General features: G+C 36.7%; 1 protein-coding gene across 2 annotated transcripts in view; it reads right to left on the bottom strand.

Moving 5' to 3' along the window:
• The window catches only part of SBF2 (SET binding factor 2), a 231,367-nt gene that overhangs the window by 52,595 nt on the left and 160,137 nt on the right, over nucleotides 1-18,635 (bottom strand). For both annotated transcript variants that reach the window (XM_066187541.1, XM_066187542.1), the window contains exon 17: nucleotides 12,509-12,577. In XM_066187541.1, the coding sequence (XP_066043638.1) occupies nucleotides 12,509-12,577 (69 nt within the window). The remainder of the gene's footprint in view (nucleotides 1-12,508; nucleotides 12,578-18,635) is intronic.

Raw genomic sequence — 18,635 nt, 5'->3', positions numbered from 1 at the left:
CTGGATACTTCTGATGGTGAAAATTATATTTGCAGCTCAGTAAAAAAATATGCACCAGTTCCAAGACTCCCAAACTTGCTGTGGGGTCCAGGCCCTCAAACAACGTCTCTGTAACACTAAATTATCTAGATTGCTTGTTTCTGATAAAGAACAGCATGTGTTGTGCTGGTCACTCAGCAATTACTACCCTTTACACCACAAAAGCTTAAAAAAGGAAGTTTATTATAGCAAAGCAGAAGATCCAGCTATTGATTGTGAAGTTGAAAAATTATTTTCAAACCAGAAAGAATAAAAATCAAAGCATGAATATACCTAAGCACTCTCTTATCACAGGATTTTGCTGCATGTCTCTCAGTTATGGAAATGAAGGGGCAAATGTAAAGATTTTTTTAAAGAAATCCATTTTATTTACTTCAGAAATAAAGTGTATTCCTGTCTACAACTGACAGCCTGAGTTACTGGTTTGGATACACTTGCTGAGAGAATGAAGCAGAGCAAGTAAGAAGGAGGGTGCTGCCAAACACAAGGAGTAGCTTCCTCCTCAGCTCCTTGTGGAATCACTGGCTGTGAGTTATCCATCCGACCTCTGTGGGGAAGCTACTGCAGCACCTTTGCATGCCAAAGCTCTTCCTCTCCTCTCCTGGCTACAGTAATCCCTGGAATCTGCAAGGGCAGGCTTAGAGATGACCAGGACACAGTGGCAGTGCTAATTTAAAGAGCTGCTCCCTGTCTCTGAGCTGCTCAAAAAAACATCCAGTCAGTCAGCAACTATTGCACATCATGAGTAGGTACCAGTTACTCCAGGCAACAGCTGCCCCTGCCCAAGTGATGCAAACTAAATTCTGCACGTATACGTGTTCTACGAGCCAGTCCTGCACTCACATCTGTGCTGTGCCCACACACTTCCTGCTAAACCCAAGAAGACTTCAAAGCTGTGCCCCAGGATCAACCCTCACTGACTGACCAGCAGGACTGAGTCTTATCTACATCCTACTTTGCAGATAACACCGCATCACAGTGTGTGCATGTATCACAGAATCACGAAATGGCCTGGCCTGGGAGACACCTAGAAGATCATCCAGCTCCAACACCTCTGCCATGGGAGGGACACCTCCACTAGACCAGGTTATTCAGAGCCCCATCCAACCTGGTCTTCAACACTTCCAGGGATGGAGCATCCACAACTTGTCTGGGCAACCTTCCCTCCCATCTCAGCACTCGTGCAATAAAAAATTTCTTCTTACTATCTATTCTAAATCTACCCTCTTTCACTTTAAAGCCATTACACGCACACACTCCACCAAGTATAACTGTACATGAATATGTCTTCAAGTCTGACTGTGTGCTGCATGCAAAATATCAGTCAAAAAATTCAATTCAATGAATGGCTTTCCTATTTGGTCTAAAGTATAAAATTATACCCACATATATTGTGCACACAAATGTGGGGAATTGTCATAAAAGCATGAAGGAAGGACTGCAAAGCTTCTATTAATTTCTATTCTACTCTTTAGAAAAAACAAGGTGAAATACTAAATTGAGCTTCATCTCCAACCTGAAAATCTCAGCAACAAAAAAGAAAACAATTTGCCTCCTCTCCAGCCTTCAGAAAGCCACCAAGCCAGACTCAAGATTGACTTCTTTTTTAAAATAAAATAAGTAGTAAAGTGGTCCATTACACTGTTTACCTACAATTATTCCACCATGAAAAATAAAAGGAAGGTCAATTCACACATAATTCAGTGCTACCAAATCACAACCAGGTACACTAAACCAGCAGAGGGCAATAGAATTCTAGAATTTTGCAAAAACGGGATGTAATTCTGGATGGAGCTTTATTTACTGTATACATTTCCTGGCAAAAGTCACTTAAACATCTAATTACTCATGGACTCTAATCCTAGATTCCTGAAGGTCATGTGTTATTTAATAGACATTACTTAAAGCCACGCAGAATACCTCAGATTTCTATACAGATTTATTAAGATAGACATAAGCTAATACAAAGTTCCCTGAAACATTAAATAATACACATAATAACATGCTTCTTTCTCCAAAGAGATAAGAGATTTAAATGGTTCTGTTATACAAAGAAAGAAACGAAACTAAAATCGTCTAAAATGACGTAAGTTCAGATCCCATAAAAAAGAGAAAAGACATTTTAATACCAGAACTTCACAGTTCTAAATAAGGTTAAACTCCACAAAGTGGACAAGAAATAGTTTGATTTTTCTTCCTTTGTACAGCACAATAAAGTTTTGGTGGGTTAAATCCATTAGTTAAGATACAGCCTTCACAAATTCTCAGTTGAAGTGTTGAATCCATCTGAAGAGTTTTTTAAACTTCGACACAGTTATTTTGAAAATCTCCTAAAAAAAAATATCACTGAATCCCTTTGCATCAGGTGATTCAGCAGTGAGTGTGCACCTGTGAGTGCATTGGAATGGTGGCATTAGCTCTACCCACAAAAATAACCCACAGCAAGAACACTGTTATCCAGGTCTGTGCTCAGAAAGAAATAAACCCTGTAAATCTCACAAGTTTATGGGTTTCTTCTATATTCAAATACTGGTTCTTAGAATTATTGATGACCTGTTACATAACTTAAAGCCCAGCTAAACAGAGCATCCAAGTAATCCCCCAAGGGGGTAATAAAGTAACTCCTTTAAGTTCTTCTGTCACTTCATCCTAGTAGTTCTTTAATTACTATTTCCTTCTTCTATGGCAGCATTCTCTGCCTTCACTGGTCAATTCATTCCTGAACTTCTCTCAACATGCAACATTTCCTTATCTGATGGATATTATTAAAATAATAGTCTTCAAGTAGCCCTCAAGAAGAGGATGAGCAATTTGAAAGATGTAAGGGTATAGTACAGAATATAAATTGCAAATTCATAGAATTTTAACAGTAATAGATCTCATCTGGGTAATACAAATTATATATATACTACATGGTTCAGGTGAAAGAAAGAGGATGGACAAAATTAGGAACCTCAAGATTATGCAGAATTCTGAAAGTATGGATAAGGAAATGGAACTTGCACTCTGAGCTCAGCCATTTGAGAGATTAAAGAAAATCCAGTTTGACCAACGAAGAAAATGACTGTGGAGGTGCTGAATGGAAGTGCCTTACAGAGCAAGATGCTGTCAGGAAGAGTTCTGCCAAATGGTAAGATGCAGTTTTGGCATGTGCAGTGCACGAGGAAGAGGAGAGCCACACACCAGCCCTGTGAACTCTTACTGGAACAGTGTAATGAACTCATGACAACGAGCTGCTGTGGTATTTGCACGTTCAGAGAGCTGTGATGAATCAGAGGAAGCCAAGAAGAGCATCCTACCAAGAATTCCAACTGCAGGTACGGTCATGAAGGGTTTAGAAACAGCAAATGGAAAAAAATTAAGGGATATGGATGAAAACAGGAGTAGGAGATACAAACTCTAATTATGGGCTTAAATCACATGGGTGTGTAAGGAAGAAAAGCAGTTTTGACACCTCAATTCTTCAGTCACAGTTTAAATTGTTGATAAGCTACCCAGGATGGCAACTGAGACATTGACACAGAAGCAGGCAAAACACACAGATACATCAGCTATTTCTCTCCCTTACCATCTGTAAGCACTTGCTCTCTCATGGAAACATAAAATAACACTGCTCAAATCATGAGGGATAATCATGCTACAATGAAACGGAGCTCAACGAAGGAAATTTTGTTTTCATGCAGAAAGATCCATTCTACTGGGATAAGGACATAGCGACGAGGAGGTGAAGCTGAACTTACACATATGGAAAATGCATGGAGGACTTGGTTACTTCATTTACATTCCTTCACTTTAAGGTCAGAAGATTTACTAGATTTTAATTAATCCACCAGAAATTCTTTCATGGTGAAAATTCCAAGTGAATCAGAATTTCTGTAACACTGTAATCCCCCCTAGAAGTAACAACGTAAAGAGATGGGCTATAACTAAATTAAATTGTTTAACCAGAGTTACGTATCATTTCTAGAAAACAAGCTCAACCGCAATCAGTTACAAATGATGTGATCCAATACAGTGGAAATGCAACAGAAAGCTTTCTCCTTATTCTAGGCAATAGTGGGTCAGTCCCTCAGTAACGGAAATTTGCTACAAAATTCATCATTACATCTTATTTTAATTGGAGGGAATTTCCTTTTTTTTTTTCTTCCTAACCAAGTACTTCCTCCCACAAACCACTAAGGAAAGAAACTACAGATTGCTACGTTATGTTATCCATGATGTTATCATTCTGGAAAGCCAGATTATTCAACAGAGCAAAGTGGCCACAGTAATTAATTTCCTAAATTTCTTGTAAAAACACATGTTAAAATAATTCTCTAGTTAGTCTCTCCTATTAATTTGCTAACCTAATATATGTTGTATTATACTTTCCTGTTTCTTTTTCCCCTGCCTAAAAATAGTTCTGGAAGTGAGATATTCTCTACTGCAAAGACATAAAATGTATTCTACTGGCATGTATTATGTACCCATTCAGAAGCAAAGTGCACAAGTTAAAATCTTAAGGATCAGAGATGACATTTGGGCGCCCGGGTTTGCAAGGGATACTGCAAAACCACTCGATCATAACAAGGATCCTCATCCTGTTTTAACATGAAAAGTATTTTTGCTTTTACAAAAATAATTTACGGAACTGTAATATTTATATGAAAAGGACTTTTAATGGAGGTAATAAAAACTTTTGACCGGAGGAGTGTTTGGAAATAATGACAGAACTTCGACCATTGCCTTAAAAATGCTCTTCTATGACCCCACTCACATTCATAAGCACCTGCCAAGTAACCACATTATCCTCTCTCAAAAGTCAATAAAATCCTGCTTTTAGGTCATGTCTATAAAAAATTCAGCCCTAATTAACCTACTGGTGCAGAGAATCACCAACAGTAATGATGACTATTATGAATAATGATGACTGTCATGAATCATGAACAATAATGATGACTCCACAGCTTCCTTCCAATGCTTCAAACTGCCTGGCTTCAAGTATTATTACTTATTTCAAATACATATTGTAAGCTCTGGAGGGTATCTTCATTTTTCTGTTCTTTTGTACAAAAGCAACACCAGCAATTCTGGCCCACAATAAAGGCTCTTGGATTTTCCAGGAATGCAAATAATGCTCATGTACATATTTGATAATGCTGTAAATATTCTTCTGTGGTACAGCTTCTTCCCTATTATCCATTACATGATACAACTATGTTCTTTTTAAGCAGGCAATTTAATGTATTTCTATATTAAAGGGATTAGCATTCTGAGAATGGATAAATAAAACAATTTTCGTACTAAAAAAAATGTTACTTAATACTATTTCAGTCACAAAAACATTTCCATAGACTAAGATAGTATCAGAACTGGCAGGATAGAGATACAAAAAGAAAATTAATGGAAGCAGACAAAACTCCCTGCCAAGACAATAAAGGAAGTCTTTCACGATGGGAGTTTCCTAAATTAAAGCCAGCAATTCAAGAGTGAAGAATTTTAAGGCAGAAGTGATTTTAATCCGAACACACCAGAGTAGGACAGAAAGATTTAGAAGGAAGTATAATAACTAGATGCAAGAAAGAAAATGCTTCAGTGTAGAAAGCTAACACATTACAGAAAGTCTTCCTACCTTTCCAGGAGGCTAAAAGCATGCTGATGATTATGAGAATTACTTGTGACAATCCCAGTTGTGTAGAAATTGAAGATTAAAATCAAAACTCATGTTAAATGTAAAAAATCCCACTAACTTTTCTTATCTAAATTAACTGCATCATCCAACAGCTTTATGCAATTCCCTGGTATTCATACAAATTCTAAAATAAACACTAACATAATATTGTTATAAAGTAACAGAGATAGTGTAAGTACCAAATTACTCCGTTGTTTGCCACAATATAGGTGGACCAATATCCCACTGATTCCAGCTGACACTAACTATAAATTTGCCTGACAAAGACATAAAAATGCAATCAACTCTTCACCCATCATCACGGATTTTCCACTTCAGCCTTTCAGGGGTATCTTCCTTGTGACATTGTAGCTGCTGCTACACAGCAAAGAGCACATTTCAAATGACGAAGCTTCTGTTACGTAATTAACTTTGAATTGGGTCTCTCTTGGAAGGGGGAGTCATGATAATGATTATTCTGAATTTCATGAGTACTGCCTCCAATCTTCAAAGAAAGCCTTCATCTGTGAAACTGGAAATCCCTCCTACACCCAACAGGCACCGGAGTCGAGCAGTCATTCATTCAGGCATTTCAAGGAGTAAAGACTTTCTTCCATTGAGTATCTGCCATAACTGTTACTGAAACTTGGTGATCCATTTCAGCTAAGAAAGTACACCCTCATGAAATTACTTCCATTTTATTGCTGTGCTATGCAAAACAAAATGTGTATTTCACTATGGAAAACATTTGAATTATTTCTATTGGTGCATTAACATTCTTATAGGTTTTTTTTTAATTAATTCAACTTCACATTTTATTTACTTCACATATTATTTACTTCACTTTTTTTTATTAATTCAACATTTTACTTCACTCACAATTTTGTATTCACTTTGAAGATTATAAAAAAAACCCCTGGACTAAAATCCTTTTCCTCACAAAAACACTGCCAGGATAATTCTTAAGATGACCTGAATAAATGTGTTGTACCATATTTAAAGGTTTTAAGTTAAATGATTTACACTAAATTTTGCTCTTTTAAAAACTCTAAAAAAAGTCTCCTATTTTATGCAATTCCATTTCATACTGAACAAAGGTACAGGACATGGAGTACAAATGAAAAATGGGCATCCATGCAGATGAAGAGTGCAATGATGCCATATCGTAAGGATTTCAGCCAGCCCCAGTCTGCAAAGCTGTAGACTCATTTCTCTCATTCCATTTCAAGCTCTACAAAAAAATTCATGCCAGTATCCAACTGAAATTTTATTTGAAATTTTGTGGCTTAGAAGCATTTAAAAAATAATAATAATGATACTAAAAAAATCAGTTTTTCCCTCTCTCCCTCCCAAGAATTACATAATTTAGTCACATAAAAATTACAAAGCAGTCTCCAGTACATCTTGCTAAAAGACAAATGTCAATTTGAATGTAATACATCCAAACTGTGAGACATTTTGTTGCATCTGGGTTATTTTTGCCTAAACTAGATGAGCACTCTCCAAGTATACGTCAAACCATTCAAAACAACCGACTCAGAAATTTCAACACCTGTGATTGTGAAAAATAATACTGCTCTGAAAACTGCAATTTAAAGAAATGCTTGTCTATAAATGTGGAAGCCCATTCATAATATCAACACAGAGGAAACTACTCTCAGAATAGTGTATTTTTATTATGCCACTTCCCTGATTCAAACACTTCTGAATGCCAAACAAAAAAAAAAAAGTGCATATCACTGTAGACTATGCAATGTGGTAGAATATACTCAGAAAGGTATGGGAGCAGAGATGATCATATACAGTTTCACCATAAAATTTCAACCATAAAATTTTGGAAAAGATTCCTGAGGGGTAGAAAATTTTACAATAATCTTCACAATCAGGTTCAGAGAGGAACACAACTGTGTCTACCATTCAGTGGTTGAGGGATGCAAGAATGTGTGATCAGAGTGTGGAACATCAGCTTAGCGGCAAAGGGAGGGCAGATGGAGAGGTGGCCGCTGCCTGGGCTGCCAGTGGGGACCAGCTTTTGCTCCCTGCGGTGTTGTCCAGGACAGGCTGGAACTGGTGCCTGATGCCTTAAGTTTTAGCTTTCATGTTTTTCAGATCCTGTGCTGCCTAGGGGTGTAGTTCTGAGCCTCACATTCAATGTCACTCAGCTCTCTTCACAGAGCAGGGAGACAAAACAAATCCTTTTCCTGCTGAAGACCAAGGACAACTTTCAGCGCAAAAGCACAAACAAGGGTGGGCTGGAGGGAGGAACAAGAAGGATGGGACCTCACAACCCAAAGCTGTAACTGGACAATTAAACCCCAATATGCAAATGAAAAAATATTTATAAAAGTGTAAGACCTCGTGACCTCTTGTCCATTTTGGGACCATTTTAAGTCCACCTTGGGTGTAGACTTGGTCAGGCTCTTGTCCTGCCCAAGGTGTACCCTTAAAGGCCTTTTAATAAATATCTACTTTATTCTCTAGCCCTGTCCAGTCTCTGTTCCAGGTCAGCCTTCCCAAGGAATCACGCCTGCCACTGATCCTGCCTGGCAGCACTCCGAGCCTCCCAGCAATGCAGCATGGGGCTCACCACATCCTGCCACCTTGGCAGGGACCCAGAATGAAACTGGGAATCCAAACCCTGTGGATCTGACAATGCCAGTTGTGCAATGGTCAAACTGTCTTCCTCGATGAGTTAATAAAAGGAAAACATGATTAAAATATGTCCCTTTCCGCTTGTCCTTTCTTCCCACACGTAGAACAAGACCTCTTTGCTGCAGGACCAAGGAACGCTACATTTCCACTTTATCCACAGAAGAAGTGATCACATACCAAATAAGCACGGGTCATTCGTACCACGAAAACATGGAAAAATTCTTTTATCTTCACGAATAAATACATTTTATTTATATTGTTTCAATTTTAAACAAAATTCCAACGGTATTACTAATGGTAAACTAAAACCTTTTCCTAACCCAGAAGCAAAAATTTGTTTGTTATTGTGACATTAACAGTACACACCAAAGTCCACTGTCACTGATGAGTCACACTTTGCTAACAGCTTGTGTCCAATATTTAAAATTTTTAAAAAGCATTGGGACTATTTTTTCTAGAAAAATTCAATTATTACTCCAGGCCACAAATATGCAACCAGTGCTGACTTCCTGTCTATGACTTTAATCCCATCAGCTCTGACTTAGAGTGCGATCAAATCCTGCCTGATCAAGTTTCACAATAGATCACTCACCAGACTTCAGGGAGAATTCTGAAATTTCACCAGACATCCCAAGAGCTCCTAGCATGCTGTACACAGTGTGATGTTTCTTGTAATTTTAATTGGATCTGTGCAGAAATACCCTAACTAGTTTTTAAACAAGCAAAGGCATTAAAACAAGATGGGTTACGTCATGCCAGCTTGCTCCCTTCTTTAAATTTTCTGCTGTTTTCCCAAAAATATTTTAAAATCCCTCAAGGCTAATGCATGACACAACCTTTCCAGAATCCTACCAACATCACCTCCAAGTTCTAAGTTGTGTTGCTGCTCAGTTTCTTGGCTTATCTGCTGAACTCGATCAAAACCACGTCCTTCTCATTATTTATACACCTCGAACACTTGGTGACTGCACTGTGTTCAGTAAAATACAGTAAATTTATTTATGAAGAACAGGTAATTGTTTCATTTATGCTCTGCTTTGTCCTAGAGAAATAAAATGAAACCTAACATTTCATGAACACGACAGTCCTTCCATAAAGGAACCGTGATGTTGTGTAACTTCTTTTTACTACTTCATTAAAAGCAACAGGAATTACACTAACAATGAAATGCTGTGACATGAAATCCCACCATAATTTCCCATCAAAATGCTACAGCAAACATAGATAGTAAAAATATCAGACTGGACCGAACTTCATAGAACTCTACTATACTTTTAGATTTACTACAGATTTTGTCACTGATAACTTGATTTGGAGCACTGCCTGCGCAATTACACCAATTGCACACAAATGGAACCCTGTGTCACTGCCGGATGCACAATTCCTGTGTTCAGTCTCAAAAGGGGTGGGTGAAATGAGATTTAACAGGCTGCTGGCATTAAACGTGGTATTCTGAGTACAGAAACACCAATAAAACAAGTGCACTCTGCCAAGCACTGCTTCATCCTTGAGAAGCATCAACACAATCATATGGCAGGGGTAAGATAATTCTTCATGTAGAAGCACAGGTTCATGCCAGGTAGAACATACTCACTCTAGTCTATGACACAATTTTGAAAACCTCTAGAGAAGCTGAAAAATCCTCCAAAAGGTATAATTTTTTACTCAAAAAGAAAAATCAGTTTACTCAAAAGTTTAAGTTTTATTCAGACTGAACCTTAAACTGTTAATCTGAATTTTAACTAATCACTGCAAAGTTAGTCTAATAATCTTATGTTCTGAACAGCATGTCAGCTTGTGTTTAGTATGAATAGTTTTATGCCAAAATAAGTACTTTTGCCAAAGAATTGTATCTAATGGGACATACCAAAGGGGACCATCACTGAACCTGAGGATTAGATCTGGGAAAAACAAAATTCTTTTTCTATTATGCATTAACAGCTGGCTTTTGCAAGTTAATAGTCAGGTTATTTTAATTTTTAATTCAGGTCAGGAACATTAAAAAACTCATCATGCTTCTTCTATCCAGGGACCCACAGTTTCCTGAGTGTATTTTTAGAGTTAAATAGTCCAGGCTATTAAAAAAAGATTTCGGAGAACTTGCTGTGAGAGAAATGGTGTGAGATCTTGGTACCCTTACCAAAAAATACAAGTGTGTAGATGAAGTTGCTTAAATATATTTTATATTCAATCCAGATTTTTACTCTGCTTGATGGTGGAATCAAAAATTTTTAAAGCTTATTTCAAAACTCCTGATACTACATTAAGAAGTCTCTTTTTATTGTCTTTTTCTTTTTTTCCCTACTTGATCAAACTTTTCTGAGGTAGAAATCCAACCAAACTCCTACAACACCCCAAAATACTCCCTGTATCTCTCCAGGTAAAGAACTATGTGCACCCTTATTGGCTATTTTTATAAGCAAAACTAAAAACCAGAAAATAAAAGAAAGCAGAAATATCTTCAAAATGTAGAATTTATGCAGTAGTAAGAATAAATTGGGAAGAGGGAAATTTCTATAGCTCATTAGCTCTTCCCTCAAATTAAGTATTTGTGGCAGCAGCAAATATGAAACAACAATTCTGCTACTAAAGGACTCAAAACAGAGGGAACAGAGAAAAATAAATTTGGATCTAAAGATGAGAGAAAGTCCATTTGATGGGATCAAAATATTTAACATCTCACCATGGTACCTTAAGTAAGAGAATAAAAATGCTCTGTGCACTCTGTCCTAAAACACGTTGTGGGGTATTATATTCAGCTATGAACTAAAACACAATTAAATAAAACTTTTTTACAGTTGAAATAATTAGAAGAGGAAGAAACCCTGCCACTTCATGCTCCATACACATTGTTAAGTATTAGTTGAAATAAGAAATGTCAAGAAATCTTCTACACACTTAAGTTAGTCAAAATTGCTCTTGCCTTCAACAGATGATCCTGGTTTGTATGATTGGTAAAGTTTGACTTTTTTATTCTAAAAACAACATGACAGAATCTATTTCTAGTTTAAAAAAACCCCAGAAATTGACTAGAATACATCATTTAAACTAAAAATGACTGACTGATTTCTCAGCTTTTTGTTGCACAACACTTGGTTTCCATTCAGGTAAAATAGGGAACTTTCTGCATTTTACTTCTGGCTACTCATAAATGCCTTACAGGCCATCTGAAAGGTGGAAGGCTCCATTTTTCAACTTCTATATTACCAATGTGTCAAAGCTTATATAAATAAGCTGTCAAAGCAACTACTGTTTTGCAAAATCTCAGTGTACCAATTACCAATGACTAAGCACTTATTTCCCAAACTGGGTTGCATAACAACATTCACATTAAACAAAATTTATTTAATATTGCAAGTCCACAAGCAAGTCAGCATTCTGAATTTATCTCCTCAGGTATGTACATGCTAAAAAGAAGGAATATCAGAACTACCAGGTGAAAACATTCCTGTATTGTGACACTGAAATAAATACAGTCATACTACAAGAGTTCTGCTTCTGAAATAACTACTCATAAAATATGCATTATTTTATGAGTTTGTGTTTTCTATCATATTAAATTTTGCCACTATCAAACTTTATACACTTCCTCATCAAAAAGAAACTAAAACAAGAAACTGAAAACAAACATACAGTTAAAACAACCCATTCATAATATCCTCCAAAATTAACAACTACACAGACTGAAAAATTAACTTGTACTTTGGGCCAAGTACTGTATTGGCCAACTGCACTACAGTGACCATTGTATTATATTGGCCAGTGTATGTTTAACATGCCAAATTAAACACACTAGTACTGCAATAAATAGTTTTAACATAGTAATATCAGAAATTATTCTTTTCTATTATTTTAGTGACTAAATATAATTCAATACTAATTCTCTAACCCATCATAGTTATAAATATGGGTTATATTTATAGGCATACACCCAGCCTGCATTTAGTTCTGGGTATATGTCTCATAATCATACTGACCCAAAATCAACAAATATCCTTCTGGAATAATGTCCATACCAGTCTACTTGATGATTTCCACCGACATTAATAAATTTTAGAATGAATTTTCCTACCCATCATGTATCTCCTGTCATCCCTTTCTCCATTTTAACAATGTATGTGATGCAAAAAAAATACGAAATAGCAGTAGTTTGCAATAGAAACTTACCCTATAGAAGGCAGTTGTCAGGGGCAGCAATGCTGCAGCAATGCTGTATTCTTCTGAAGATGAGCAATCCTGCAAAAAAAAACAAAGAAGAAAAATAAGCAAAACCATTTTATGCACTGTCATTTCATTTCTGCATTATGGAGTCCCTCTGGCATCCTTCTGACAAACAACACAATCATTAATCATTCAATATCATATAAAAATAACACACCTTTATGTATAGCTATAGCTATAGCTATAGCTATAGCTATAGCTATATCTATCTTGTGATTTCTCCTAGACAGGTATTGCTGTGATTCTTCCCACTTGAGAAATTTATTAGCCAATTTCTCATTCATATGTCTGAAATACAAATTCACTGACGTAGTTTATACATATTAAGGAAAAGTTTTCCTCATTTAAGAAACAACAAAAAGGTAGTTTGCTTCCATCTGGGTCAAGAGCAAACCTGACTAAAATGGAAGTGATGTGGTGACCAAAGAATGCCCTTTCAAAACGTCTACATGAAGGAAGTGACATTTATGCAATATGAAATAATCACCTACACAGCCTCTACAAAAGTTTGGCACAAGGTTAACTTTAAAAGAAGATGAAAACCCATTCTCTTCAAGTCTCTGAACGCCTCATTCAACAGTCAAGTGTGTCATTCATGTCTCCCTAGGCAGAGAAGGGTATGCCAAAGTAAATCAACTAGCAATTGTGCTGATGAAAGTCGTGATTTTATTACAGAAGTATTTTAAAAGAAAGCAGAATTGGAATGTAACTTAATATTTAAAAAACAAACTACTTGATTTTTTATGACCGTAAAAAAAATAGAACAAAAAATACCCAACAAGAGTTAAAAATAATGCTTTTTAAAAAAAGTGATTAAGTGTTTCCTTCAGCAGCTCTTTTAGCCACCACTAAAGAACACAGTTAACACACACAGCTGTACTACACAAATGTATCACCACTGTGCCCCTGGATGATCAGCAGACAACCAGCATTTCTAGCTGAACAACTAATATTAATATTTTTAACATTATTGTTACAGTGGGCACCCTGCAACTCAAACCACTCCTACTAACTGTAACAATCGACCAAATACCAAAATTGAAATATCTAAAGTGTTCCTCTGCAGGACTTTACATTTATGCCTTCATCTCATCTCAGAGTTATCTAAAACAGAGCAACTAGCAAAAACCTGGCACCAGCCAATTGTCATAGCAGAAATATGATATCTAGCCGTTCTTAAACAGCTGCAGAGTGACTGTGGATTGCAGGTTTAACACAATAGATCAAAAAAACTCATCACAAGACTATTTTACTTCTCATCATTCTAAAGTCTATTTCAACCTTCATGATTTTTCAGTAACAAAACCTTCATCTTCTCTTACTTTAATCAAGCTCACCTAAACAGAATACCAATGTCAATGACAGTTAAATACAGCAGCATTTAGAAAACTGCTTACACATATATTCTGAAAAGGGACACACCAAGTTCACAATTGTAAAGGTTTGTTTCTGCACAGAGTTACCGAGGGTGTCTAACTCTGCACAAATGCATGAATGCTAACTGTGCATGCACAAGGCAAGTGCTCACATTCCAAAACACACTTCCAATCTAGTAGAGGAAAACTAACAAAAATGGACACTGAGAAACTCAATAAATATTTCAATGATGCCTCTTGTAAGATCTTAGAGCATAAGGCTAAAGGACACAGCCTCAGCTGCTTTCAATTTTCCATTTCTGTATTATTCCCTATTGTTATCCACATCCTTAATCCCCATTTGGAAGTTAGCACATGTATTTTTAGTTTAATATTTGATAAATATTCTTGGTACTTTTTTACTTAAGAAAAACACTTCCCACTTAAAATTTGACTTTACAATCTTTAGAAATGCACAACAGCCTTCAAAGAAATACATATCTTATTTCTCTACATGATTATTTATAACCAGGTATAAAATAATCCATCCTCAAGTCCAGGTTACCTACTTAATCCCTCAGCTCAAATTATTTGAAAGAGTTTGGGCTTTTATCCAAAATATACATAAAAATATCTTTATAAAAACTGAGCAATGTATCTTCACCTAGAGAGCATTCAATACTCCAAGAGCTAACATATGTCTCAAAGATATATATCATCACCATATAAACAACACATTAGATTATTTTTCCATTCCTTCCTTCAAGTATGAAATTCTCCACATATTCCATGTCAGCAGTACATGGACTTGTAGTATGGAAGTATTATCTCTAATTTTTTTTTCTCCTGTATGTGACAAGGAATACAAAGTAATCTCAGTTAGGAATAAACTGTAACACTTATTTTAAGAGGAGTGGAGCCAATTAACTGTTTACCTGCTTTGCAACTACAAGACAGAATACCACAGTTAAAAGAGATGTTGCACTGAAATTTCAGCTTCTCAATTTTACAGACAAACCAAAGTACGGGAAATGTCATATATGAGTTGTAGGCAATTAATTTAGACTCCTGAAACAATGCAATCCAGCTGCCTTATTTATAATGTCTTTACCAATTGTGAAAAAATCTTAGCACCACTACAAAAGTAGACAAAAATCAAATACCATAAAATAATCAAAGCTTTTCTACCTAATTTGCACAAAAACAAGCTGAAACATATCTGGGGAACAAAAATTATTTTCAGCAAATTAATCACCAAAAATCCAATGTCCTTTGACAGTGAAATACAGACTTCCACCATGACATATGCAGAGGACTGCTTTGAATCCATGCCTAATTGAGTGAAAACCTGGCACATTGTTCTGGCCATACTGATCCTATATCCAGACAGTTGCTGAGCTCTGTAGCAGATTGGAAGTGTTACAGGAATTCATGTACACTTAAAATAGCTTTGCTACACTGAATTGACAAATGAATAATAAAAGGAGAATGTTTTTCCTTACATCACGTAACTTTGACAATGCATCTGAATTACTTTTATACTCCAGTCAGTTTAAACATGCAGCAAAACTTTGGTAGTTCGATATTGCCATCAGATTGCAGAGCTGAGAGCTTGGAAGTTACGGATTTTGACTGCTTGGCTGGACACATGGGGCTGATACGGAGGAGCAGTGATGGCTTTTGGAACCTGGTAGGTGGCTTAGGCCTCTGGTGCTGGAGCAGAGAGTCGACTCTGCTCCTTACTCTTGACTTCAAACAGGTACTGCCCGGAACTCTGGCTTGGAAAACAAGGTATTGTGCATCACCATGAAGCTGAGATGCCCTCTGCAGTGTGGTCCTAGCGATGAACAGCTGGGAAATGTCACCCCAGGAAAAGATCTTCCATGATCTGCTCCTGCACATGCAGGGTCAAGAAGGCTGTTAAGCCCTCTCTGACACCCCACAAGAGCAAGCCCAAGCCAGTGATACACCATGACAGTGCAGAAAAATTACCTCTCTTCCTGCATTAAACAACAACTTAGCAGAAATCCCTCAGTGTTTCTCTTAGTCACATGATAAAAATCTAGACGACACATATGGAAAATCCAGATAACATTTGAGGTGCAATTTTCTTTTTAAATTCATCTTGATAGCCTCTCTCATTAACTGCTACCTGATACAGTATCTCCCTGCATTAAAACCCATTCTGCTTTAGGCACTAAGCTTTTCAAACAGACATCACATTTTTAATAATCTGAAGAAATCTGAGTATGCTAGAAACTTGGGATCCGACTTTGCCTTACATTCGGGAACACCATAAATACATGGAATTCCCCACAGGCCTGAGTATCACATGAAATCAGCATAGCATGCAGTGAATGCACCCAAACCAAAAAGCTGAACATGGCAGCACCTGATCCATACCTTTTTGGCAGCACAGTAGGATGCGTGCATGCTCTGTTAAAAATGCTGCTCAACACTGCACTGTCCCTCCTGAGAATAACTAAAGTCAATTTTCAGGCATATGAAGAGCATTCATCACCTTGCAGGACTAAGCTCAAAATGAATCCAAAAAGAAAAAGCCAGAAACTTTGGGGTCAGATGTGTTTTTAAAGCACTAACCCAAGAACTGTTAAGTCAGCATGTGTAACTACGTGCAGAACATCGGCTACAAATTACAGGTGAAACATTAGCAACAAATCCAACAGATGACTTCATTGGTGTCAGGATTTAATCCTAATTCTTACAGATGTATTATGTGGGCAGGGTTGTACTGAATCACAGAATTATTATTATTGGTGCAGTTTATATTTTGGAAATATGAACTGCAAATCCTAATGCACAAGCTACTACTTTTGTCTGAACCAGTAAGAGAATTCAACAGCCCAGCTTAGAAAAAGTGTTTTGTTCCCTAAAAGGAATAGAGATTAATCAGGTAGAACTGCAGTGTTATTCATAACTATACTTTAATATTAATGAGGTTATTTTTCATTTTCATTAGATAAGCTGCATAAATTTTATTAATTCATGTACAAATACAATATTAATGCAATTGAACAATTTCAAATGATAGTTTTGATAAAAAACCTATTCTATGTAAACTGATGTTACCATCAATGCCCTTTTTAATTCAGTCTTTGCAAAATCAAAAACGCAAGTAAATAAACCGACAATTTAACAATATCTCATTATAACTAATATAATTATAAGCTGTCTTGAAAAAACACAGTTCTACTTGGAATTTCCAAAATAACTTTTAGAAGTATTTAAATTAGAAATTTTAACTTCACAGATAAAGCCATAGTTAAAATTACAGCTTGTTGAAATAAATGTCAATAGGGCAATAATCACTTATATTACCTCTACTAGCATCGCATAACTGACTTCACAAGAAAGTTTTAAATCTTCTTACTGGAATCATAAGCAAAATTGCTTTTTTCAGTGAAAATTAATGTGCATTTACTTTCTTAATAATATTCATACAGAGCTTTGAATAGTGAAGTGACCATCAATGCCAGCTGCCACTCTGCTTTATAGCGGGATCAAGCTTTTCCCTTTTTTTTTGTTGACAAAGGTGAAATCAAACCTTATTGAAGCAGCTACACTTTTATTAAGTGGAACTCTTATGGGACCTGAGAAACAGGACAAAAAGAAGACATACGAAGAAAGCCCGTAGAGCTCGCTACCTGTTGCCTTGTCTTTTGACAGAACTACAGGAACAAACTCAATACTTGGGAGATACTGCCTTCCAAAATTCTCATTGCTTTTAAAACTTCTTATCTTGATAAGAATATCAAGAGCTTTAGAAAAGTATTAATTCCCAAAAACCGACTCTTCCTTCACAAATGACCCTAATACGTTTTATGTGTTGCTCATTAACACAAGCTTTCAATTTAATTTTTGTTCTCCCTAAACAGTGCTGCAGGGATTCACAGCTAATAAAACCAAGACAAGCACCCACTCTTATTGTCTGTGGTTTCCAGGTTTACCACTGATCAGATCTCTGGGCATTTGATGAGCAGCTTCTCATACTGCTACCTGGTCTGACAGCAATAACTGAACACACAGTCCAGAACACAGACTTGACCTGTGCTCTGAATTCTGCCACATGTAACAGTTTCTTCAGCCTCTATGGTCATCCCAGAGTGATGCCAGTGCAGAAGACAAGGAAACAGCACCCAACCCAGGAGAATCCTCACATTTGTTTTGACTTTGTGGTCTTTCTGCCTGATCAGCCTTTGCAATGACCATTTAATAGAGGATCCTAGCCTGTCAGCAACAGGATGCAAGATATTGTAGAGCTGCCGTTCCAGGCAGGAGATCCAGTTTTATTTTAGAGGTATTTTATTTCCTGAGGAACTTCAGGCCCTGAATTCTGCTAAGCTTGCCTGCCCTTGAAGCATAGTGGTATAAGGAACAGAATTCTATCACGGCCGATTAGATGCAATTACACAAGCACAATAGTGTTCAATGATTTTTAAGTTTCCTTTTGCTTTACTCCACGCATTCCCAAGCTAGCAAATGCAACAGATTTTCTCTGTGCAGCCCCATCCTACTCCTGATTTCACAGCAAGTGAAAACAAGAAACAACATTTCACTCAAAGAAGAGCTGTCAAGCGCCCCCCACCCCCACGCTCTCTCAATAAATACATTTCCATCTAGGCTTGAGGTTAGTCATTTCCTCTTCCTTGTTACAAATTATGTTTAGATCAGGAACCTCAATTTTTATGTGCATAAAT

Source organism: Chamaea fasciata, unplaced genomic scaffold (assembly GCF_029207755.1).
Source record: "Chamaea fasciata isolate MVZ Bird 193981 ecotype frontalis unplaced genomic scaffold, bChaFas1.0.hap1 SCAF_7, whole genome shotgun sequence".
In the NCBI taxonomy this organism is placed as follows: Eukaryota; Metazoa; Chordata; class Aves; order Passeriformes; family Sylviidae; genus Chamaea; species Chamaea fasciata.
The sequence above is the reverse complement of the archived record's forward strand: the minus strand, read 5'-3'. Positions and strand labels throughout refer to the sequence as shown.